At 51.8% G+C, this 9,674-nt stretch overlaps 1 protein-coding gene across 1 annotated transcript; it reads left to right on the plus strand.

Moving 5' to 3' along the window:
• The first annotated feature begins 775 nt into the window (after nt 1–775).
• PRDM13 (PR/SET domain 13) lies at nt 776–8,933 on the plus strand. Its single transcript, XM_004313623.3, has 4 exons — nt 776–919; nt 2,449–2,580; nt 2,874–2,994; nt 6,682–8,933. The coding sequence occupies exons 1-4, from the start codon at nt 776–778 to the stop codon at nt 8,430–8,432; spliced, it is 2,148 nt and encodes a 715-aa protein (XP_004313671.1). The 3' UTR covers nt 8,433–8,933.
• Nucleotides 8,934–9,674: the final 741 nt, after the last annotated feature.

The following is a 9,674-nucleotide window of genomic DNA, read 5'->3' on the forward strand; positions in this document are numbered from 1 at the left end:
TCCCCTGAAATGGTAATACGGCCGTTATTTAAAAAGTGTAGGTATTTTCTGGTGTTTTCCCATCAAGTACCTGCCTAATTTCTGTATGGCACACGCCAGAAATCAATAGAAGTTAACAAGTCCTCCAAACAGTCCCCATCTCTTTGTTTAATCTCCTTTACAATAAAGCCAAGGGGAGAGAATTAAAAATCTTTGAAGTAGACCAAGGCTCAAAGGAATCAGCCAAGTAGACTTAAAGTAGTCACTTATTTCCCAAAACTGGTTTGTCGGTGAACAATAAAAGGAAGTAAAATTTATGGAGAAATTATACAGTGGATTTGTCACTTAAAATATCGTAACTGTCTCGAGGACAATGCCCCATGCTGAGGATTAATGGTCCCGCCGGACCTTTGATTCACCAGCGCCTTTTCTTCGCCCTTGACAAATTGGATTTTTAGGAATGGGAAGGTCGCCTGGACCATTGTGCGCCAGCCATTCAGAGGCCTCGATTATGCAGGGGGCTGAGGGAACCATTCCATGTGACCCTCTCGGGTGGGACTCTGCAGCTGCTCTGCAGCGCAACTCTCTCACCAAACTCCGCGCCCTTGCGCTAGCGGTGCCAAAAGGCGCCCGCCCAGATTGAAAAGGCGCAGTGCCGGCCCGGCCGCGTCACTCCGAGGGCGGAGAACGCACGTCGGGGCGCGGCTAGCCAGCTAGCGCGCGGCTCAGGCTCTGTCGCTCGCGCCCTGCCGAGGACCCAGTGCGCCCGAGCGCCTGCCTGGCGGCGGCGGCAGCAATGCACGGAGCCGCTCGCGCTCCGGCCACCAGCGTGAGTGCCGATTGCTGCATCCCGGCCGGCCTGCGCCTCGGGCCGGTGCCTGGAACCTTCAAGCTGGGCAAGTACCTGTCAGACCGCAGGGAACCCGGGCCCAAGAAAAAGGTATTAGCCATTCCGACCTCCGCCCCCTGCCGTTCGTTCGCCTCCCCTTATCCCCTCCAGGAAAGGGGTGGATAGGGCCAGGGGAGGAAAGGGGTGACTGAGTCGTTATCTGTCAATTCTGCCAGTTGGAAGGGGACTCCGATCATTTCCCACAAGTCGCACTAGCCGAGAGCTGGACGTGGGCCGGGCTAGGGGAGAGGACGTGGCTGAGAGGGGACAGCCCCCGGGTGGGGTGCGTGGGGCTCTTTACGTGCCGGGACCACTCGGAACCCCCGATTTCCCCGGAGCGCTGAGGTGTTCTTCGCAGAGGCGACCCCTCCTCCCGCCGCATCTCTCCTCTCTTGGCAAATATGCCTTTTCTCTTTTATACAACTCACAGGCGCTGAGGACTTTTCTTACCTTCTGCCCTTCAATGAGCTAATTTGAGGCTTAAATTTGACTTCAAATAATTTGATCTCATCGTCTCCGAAAAATTTATCCTTGGGTACTCTCAGTTCCTAGAACCTCCCCAGGTGTTTCCTTCCACGGGTGTCTGCTTGCGGGTTCGGGGTGAATGGAGAGAGGGTGCGCCAGGTGGTGGCTCTGACGCAGACTCCGAGGACGAGGAGCGCCCAGCCGCGAGGGGCACCGGGGCTGAGCGCCTGCAGCCGGGCTCGGAGGGGCCAGAATCGCAGTTGGGAGGCGTCAGGGCCAACACGCTCGCTCCGACTTCCCGAACAGCGTCGCGAACCCCGACCAGAGAGAGGTTCTAACAGGCCCCCGCCCGCCCCGAGGCGTCTCAGCGGGCGAAGGTCGGTCAACTGACACCAGGAATGAAGGCAGGAGTCCGGTGGCGTGGGCAGGGGTGACTGGGAAGAGGACTTTAGACTACAGCTTTCTTGTAAGGAATTGCTCCGGGCCCGGTCGACGGGACCCGCATCTGGCTCATCACGCAATCATCCTCTTCCCCAGAGTAGTATAGCCGGGCTCGCCGTGCACCGCTCCATCTTCTTTAAACGCGCTTTAATTGCTTTTAAATGGCCGGCCAGCGCGCGGCCGCTTTGTTCAGACAGTTTCGCCGCGGGGCTCGCGTGCAGCTCCGCGTTTTGGTGCGGTGCCGCTGGAATGCGGAGGCAAGAGAAGAGGCGCGGGACACCCTGCGTTCTGGGACTGACTTAGAAACGTCTCTAGCCCGGTGTCGGGGCTGCTCTTAAAACTGCGAGACGGAGAGATGCGGTGGGGGTGGGAGACGTCTTGGCACGAGATGTGCCCAGGCGCTTGGGCAGGATGCTTTCACTCCTCGTGCTGTCAAAGTGGGACAAGATGGGCGGGGTCGGCGGGGGGGGGGGAACCGTTATACTAGCCAGCCTCCCCTCTTCCTCCCTCCCCCAAGCAAGGTTCCTAAGGACTTACTCTCCTCCCAGCAGCCCACAGCGGTCTGGCCAACATGAGCATTTTCCTGAGTCGGCTGGGGGTGGCGGATACACTTGCCCGATGGGTTGTGGGCCTGGTCGTGGCACGGGGGAGAACGACCACTGCTTGTGTTGCAGGTGCGCATGGTGAGAGGGGAGCTGGTGGACGAGTCGGGGGGCTCCCCGCTGGAGTGGATAGGGTTAATCCGGGCAGCCAGGAACCCCCAGGAACAGACTCTCGAAGCTATTGCAGACTTACCCGGAGGACAGGTACTGTGGGCTTCCCCCCCCACCCCACTGCCAGTTCTATCTACCGAACAGTCACTGATATTAAGAGCAAAGCACTTTAGCTAGAGGTCTCATTTAAACGTCCCAACAACCCTATAAGGTAGATACTATTATTTTCCCGGTTTGAAGAATGAGGGAATTGAGGTTCAGAGAGGTCCAATAGTTTTCCCAGCGTCACACAGAGTCAGAGCGCGGAATCGAACCTTTCCTCTCAGTTGTTTTTTGACCGATTACCCAGGAAATGACAGCAAGCTGTCCTGTTCCTTGCGTCCCAGATCTTCTACCGAGCGCTGCGAGACGTCCAGCCAGGGGAGGAGCTGACCGTGTGGTATTCCAACTCCTTGGCGCAGTGGTTTGACATCCCCACGACTGCAACTCCGACGCATGACGAGAAAGGTACCGCCTCTGAGAAAGCCTTCGGGTCAGCGCGGGTAGGCGAGAGTCCAGCCCTCCTCCGGTCTTTGGGCCCGTCCCTAGACTTGAAGGGCCTTTTTCCTGCGCTGTGTAAAACTGAATTCATACTCCCTGTCGGAGTGGGCAGAGGCGACGTCATCACTACCTCCTTTAAATCAACAGTAAATGATAAAAACAAACCATAATAATCTGGCTCTCGATGGCAGGGAAAAAATACTCTTCGTGAATTTCATGCAGGTCATCCTTTCTGATTGCATACCCAAAGAGACAGTTATTTACTCACCTAAGAATCAATAAAGATGCTTTAACGTAGTGTTAGGGTAACCACCTCATGAGCTCCAAAAAGTGTAACTCAAACCGAGGGGCATCTATTCACTGGTTTGGAGGAAAGTAACGTATTTCTACAGCATTTTAGAAGCATTACGGTACTTACAGCTGGTCAGTTGGCAGGTACTGAGGCCCTTCCATTTAAATGGTATTTATTCATTTCCCTCTCCCTACTTAAATCGAAACTGGGATGTATCCCAGTTTCTTCTCAGATTTATTTGACCCCTTCCAAAGCCAAGAGCGGATTTATGCAAATTAAGGTGCAGTAACTGAAGAGAAAAACATTTTCAAACCTTCCCTAGAACACTGAGGAACACTTCCTGTGGAAAAAGGCTGGGAGGTGCTAAAATAGTTAAGATCTTGAGACTCCTTGTTATTGCACAACACTTCCATGACTTTCTTTGTTCTTTGCCAGTTGTTTTTGTTTTGTAATTTCTCCTAAAGACACAGTTATATTTAAACTCAACATCATGGATGCCGTCAACTATTTTAACACATTCTCCTGAATTTCCTGCTCAATCTCATTCCTTTAGAAATAGAGTTAAAGATCTCAATACTAGTGTGGGACTTAAGAAACAATTAATGAATAAGAGAATGAAGTTAATTCAAAATGATGAATCACTTCACTTCAGAGTGTCACTGTCTTCTGTAAACTAATTCTATTGATTTTGTGGGTAGATCTGTATGTACAGTATTCATAAAAGTTATCTTAGTTTGTTCCTTGCATCACATTACATCCTCTTGTCAACTTCTTCCAGTAAAAGGGAAACATGACAAAAGCCCCATAGTGGAAAACTCTCAAATCTGCCACTATAGAACAATTTCAAGGACTCCTGGCCTTTGGGGGCCAGGAATTTTTGCACAGAACACCCTTCTTTAGACACTGTCAAATAGTACAAAAGCAACTTTTTTGAGTGGTGGCCCTCATGTTTTCATTTCAGTCAATAGAGCCTATAAACATCATATGGTCACAGATATCAAAAGAGACACCATTTTCCTTTTGGGGAATGTGTGGGTTACTTTGAACCCTGATTTCCACAGCTTTGAGGTGCTTGAAATCTTGACCACCTTAGAGTTACATCCAGGAGAGGAGGCAAAATCACTTATGAAGTGTGTTTGGTACTTTTGGCATAGGTTGGATTTCAGGATCCAGAGAACATGTCAGTTCATTAGGATAAACAAACAAACAAAAAAACAGTGAAACAGAAAACATACATTTGCTTAAACCTTGGAAAGAGGAAGAAATAAGTAGGGATGACTGCTATTCTTCCAATATTGACTAACCCCAGTGGGTTTCAATTCCATAGTAAGATTAACAAAAATACTGACTCTTTGTTTTAGGAACAAAGCTTACTTGGCTTTGCATTGAGCTGAGTCACTCTAGGGCAGCCTCTGAAAGTGCTCTCTTTAAAAAGGGGTGATGAGAGGGAGGTTCTGAACTTAGCAGGAAGAAGGTTACTTAATATATTAAATCAACATACCCACCAAGAGAACTCAGGAAGTCTCTTCTCCCTCTCTTCTTATGAAGATTTATTTTACATGGCTGTTCAATACAACAGAAATATTGAATTGATTTTTGTTTAAGTCTTCCATAGATAATTAGGATAGGGCACATAGGCAAATCCTCTTCCCTTCTTTTTCGTTCTGCTCTACCTTGGCTTCAGCTGGAATAATCTGCTCCTTACTTGAACTTCCACCTTAGTTATCTGGGAGGACTACTTGCTTTATACAAATTCAGAAGCAAAATACATGAAGGGAGGAATATCTGAAAATTCCCCCCATTGTTGTTTCTTTAGTAATGTTTTAGTAGTTTAAGCTACTTGTGTGCAAGGAGGAAAAATTTAACTTTCCCATTACATTTAATGAAACTGACATTTACTTTGGATACTTCCTTGTGGCTCAACTAACTTCTTTCTCATAGACATCCTTCCCTTCAGTATTATTGATCAACCACAGCATTTAAAAAGACATCCAGGGCTTCCCTGGTGGTGCGGTGGTTGAGAGTCTGCCTGCCGATGCAGGGGACGCGGGTTCGTGCCCCAGTCCGGGAAGATCCCACATGCCGCGGAGTGGCTGGGCCCGTGAGCCATGGCCGCTGAGCCTGCGCGTTCGGAGCCTGTGCTCCGCAATGGGAGAGGCCACAACAGTGAGAGGCCCGCGTACCGCAAAAAAAAAAAAAAAAAAAAAAAAAAAAGACATCCAATTGCAAGCTCGTTGTTCTCTGTAGGGATGTAACATGATCTTTTTGAGTAAAAATTAACTTCTACCATGTGATCAAAATCTGTTTCATACATGTGTCTTTTGATTGTGTTCATAGACCCTAGCAAAATTTAAAAACAACTGTTAATAATATTAAACACACAAAAAAGGTTTGATGCCAAAAGCATGTATATAGTCCCTGATATAAAATGGTGCACTTATCAAAAGTTGAGTATATTATTCACACACACACACACACACACACACACACACACACACATCATATATATTTTACAAGGACTTTACTAAGCTTGGATTTGTGCAGCTATCTAGGAGTTAATTAATTACCAGGTGGAACAACTGATAAGGTAATGCAACATCATCCTTCTGTTTTTAGAGTATCGGGACATAAGACTTTTTCTTTTCTCCCATCAAATTAAATGGAGTTAAAGAGGAAATAAAGATACAAATAATTTTGAAGAATAGCAAATCATAGTCCCTATGTGGTCCTTCAGTTGGTCACGCTCCAGGAAAACCTCAGGCAAAGTGTTTAAGGCTGGGAGGGGGTGGGGAGGGTGGGTAGTGGACATAAAAGACATTGTTCTATGAAAAGGAATGATTACATATGGCCCATACATACAGGATATTGTCTCGCCTGGTAATGAGGCGCTCACGACCATTAGATTGGCCTTTGTTCAGTTTACCCAAACTCCTTGACATACGCCACCTATTCTGCAAACGCCAACAGATGGGCCCAGGCCCAGCACAGCCCCAAACACTTGATTTAAAGCAACAGCTGCTCTCGGCTCTTCCCTGGCCAGCCTGCCTGAGCGCTGCCCTCCCAAGGAAGATTAGCTCGCATGGCCCGGAGGAAGTCTTCGTTGGAAAGGCCCAGGTCACCCCTCTCGGCCCCTGAGTAGTCTCAGAGGATGGAGATGGTGACAAAGTTGGCCATTTGGGGCTTCTCGGAGTCCTCGCTACAATGGGGCTACCGAACTCCCTTATTCGCCGGAACCCAAGAATACTCCTGCTTCTTCCCATACTGCTGGTCAAAACCTGGGCTTTGCCTTGGGCGCGCTGGCGCTTTTTTTCTCTCGCTTGCTTGCTTCTCACTGGGTCGCTTTTTCACCTTTTCTCGCCCAGGGGAGGAGCGCTACATTTGCTGGTACTGCTGGAGGACGTTTAGATACCCCAACAGCCTTAAGGCGCACCTACGTTTCCACTGTGTGCTCAGCAGCGGCGGGGGCCGCGCCTACCTGCACCACGAGCACACGGCTCGCCAAGGCGCTGCCCCGGCGGCGGATGGCCTTCGCCTCTCCCCGAAACCCCCAGCGCCAGACTTCGCTGCGGCCGCCCCGGCGGGCACTCTTCGGGCCCACCCGCAGGTCCCGCCGGCCCTCCAGGCTTGCGGAGCGCGGGAGAGCATCAAGCGCGAGGCCTCCTCCGCGCCCTCAGCCACCTCGCCACCCCTGGCCAAGTGGGGGCCGTCCAAGAAGGGCAAGGAGCAGCCAGAGCGCATCCTGGACATGAGTGGTGCCGCCCGGGGACACGGCCACTTCCTCGGCATCGTGGGAGGTTCCCCAGCGGGGGGCGGCGGCTTGGCTTTCTATCCTGGCGTGCGTTCGGCTTTCAAGCCCGCTGGCTTGGCCAGGGCAGCCGCGGCCGCGCACTGCGACCCCTACCGGGAGGAGGGCGGCGGCAAACCTGGGGCCAGCCTGGCCTTAAGCAGGCTGCTGGGCGGGGGCCGGGTGGGCGGACGCCCGGGAAGCGGGGAGAACCCGGCGGCGGGCGAAGCGGGCCACCACCATCACCACCATGCGCACCATCACCACCACCACCACCCCAAATGCCTACTCGCGGGGGACCCGCCGCCTCCTCCTGGCCTGCCCTGCTCCGGGGCTCTGCGCGGCTTCCCTTTGCTCCCTGGGCCCCCAGAAGAAGCGTCCGCCTTCAAGCACGTGGAGCGCGCCCCTCCCGCAGCCGCCGAGCTGCCGGGAGCGCGTTACGCGCAGTTGCCCCCGGCGGCCGGGCTGCCCCTTGAGCGCTGCGTGCTGCCCGCCCTCGACGCAGGCGGCCTCAAAGGCTACCCAGGTGGCGAGTGCAGCCACCTGCCCGCCGTCATGCCGGCCTTTACCGTCTACAACGGGGAGCTACTCTACGGCTCACCGGCCGCTGCCACTTATTACCCGCTCAAACTGCACTTCGGCGGGCTGCTCAAGTATCCGGAGTCCCTCTCTTATTTCAGTGGACCCGCGGCGGCGGCGGCGGCGGCGGCGGCGACCGCTCTGAGCCCGGCCGAGCTGGGCTCCCTGGCTACCATCGACCGAGAGATCGCCATGCACACGCAGCAACTGTCGGAGATGGCGGCCGGGAAAGGCCGCGGCCGCCTGGACGCGGGAACGTTGCCCGCGGCCGTCGTGGCGGCGGGTGGCGCTGGGGGTTGCAGCAGCGGGGGCGGCGGCGCGGGCAAGCCCAAGACGGGCCACCTGTGCCTCTACTGCGGCAAGCTGTATTCGCGCAAGTACGGGCTCAAGATCCACATGCGGACGCACACGGGCTACAAGCCGCTCAAGTGCAAAGTGTGCCTGCGGCCCTTCGGCGACCCCAGCAATCTCAACAAGCATATCCGGCTGCACGCCGAGGGCAACACGCCCTACCGCTGCGAGTTCTGCGGCAAGGTGCTTGTACGCCGCCGGGATCTGGAGCGCCACGTCAAGTCCCGCCACCCCGGCCAGAACCTGCTGGCCAAGGCGGCCGACGGCCCGGGCGCGGAGCCTGACTACCCCCAGGAGCCGGGGGAGCCCAAGAGCGACAACGACAGCGACGTGGACGTCTGCTTCACCGACGACCAGAGCGACCCTGAGGCCGGGGGCGGTGGCGAGCGCGACTCGTAACGAGTCTTCCTGGGGAGCAGGGAGTGTGGGGCCGTGGACAGAGAGAAGAGGGGCTTCTGTTCTGGGAGAAGAAGAACTGCTGGTGGTGAGAAGGGCCCAGCGGACAAAACCGGTTTTGTTTTGGTTGGGCGCCGCATTTGGAACGGTGAGAAATCGCTGGTCCGATGCTGAAACTCTGAGCAAAGGTTTCGAGGTGGCTTGAAGAAATCTTGCCTTCCGAGCGTACCGAGGGCCGCGGGTCTCAGCGCGCTGCAGGCTCCTGTACTCCGCGAATAGGCTCCGTCACCCCCCAAGCCAGGCGGTCTGCTCTCGGAGTTTAGGATCACATTAATGTGAAGCCACAGGGCCCTCGAGGGTGCCGAATTTAACCGCCACGTATTTTTAAATTGTTCTTTTTTGTGGAGAAAATTGTGCCTTTTGAAACGACGTTTTGTGTGTGTATTTTACATTAGCATTTCACTGCATAGGCAAAACAGTAGTCACAATTCGGTAGATGTGACATCCATACACTTGTTTCCATTTCATCTGTTTTCGTGTCAAGGACTGCGCCTCGCTGCATTGAAGATATAGTGGTAGCAGGTGTACAAATTGGTCAAGTTGCAATTATTTATAAGAGAATAGTGACAAATGTAAAATATCTAAAGCATGAATCTAAGAGCACGCAATATATAATTTTAAAGAAAATGTCCTATTTGGTGGAGTACAAATGTGATGTATGTTGTTTTATAATGAATGATGTACAGTGGATTCAGTATTTTCGTCTTGGTTCCAGTTTGTGCAATCTTTAATAAAAATAAAGATAAGAATGAGAGTTTGTTCACTTAGCAATTTCAGCAGATCTTTTAAAGAAATAGTTTAATTTGAAAACGGTTTTCAAGGAGACTCCATAATACAATAAATTAGAGGACACTTGAATACTTTGATTATTCATTAAATAAATTTTAAGTACTGTTGTAATAGGAAAATATACAATTTTTAATACGTGCATTTCACAGGCTCCCAGCTAGCAGGCAAAACAATTGTTTTCTGAAACCATTGTTAATCATGCTAAGTGTTTTCATCTTTATGGAAAAAAGCTAATGACCTTCAAGGAAAAACACACCCACACACAATATTTCTCATCAAAAAGAACTGTGGAACTGTAGAATCACTATTTCTTGTTACGTACACTTCGACAGAACTTCCCATGGGAAGCAAGAAAAAGGAAACGTGAATAGTGCTTTTATGATTTGTACAGTTTAA

The sequence above is a fragment of the Tursiops truncatus genome, chromosome 12 (assembly GCF_011762595.2).
Source record: "Tursiops truncatus isolate mTurTru1 chromosome 12, mTurTru1.mat.Y, whole genome shotgun sequence".
Taxonomy (NCBI): domain Eukaryota; kingdom Metazoa; phylum Chordata; class Mammalia; order Artiodactyla; family Delphinidae; genus Tursiops; species Tursiops truncatus.

Coding starts and splice junctions, on each gene's coding strand:
- PRDM13 (XM_004313623.3), top strand. CDS start 776: ATGCACGGAGCCGCTCGCGCTCCGGCCACCAGCGTGAGTGCCGATTGC. Junction 920..2,448: donor AACCCGGGCCCAAGAAAAAG/GTATTAGCCATT, acceptor CTTGTGTTGCAG/GTGCGCATGGTGAGAGGGGA. Junction 2,581..2,873: donor CAGACTTACCCGGAGGACAG/GTACTGTGGGCT, acceptor CTTGCGTCCCAG/ATCTTCTACCGAGCGCTGCG.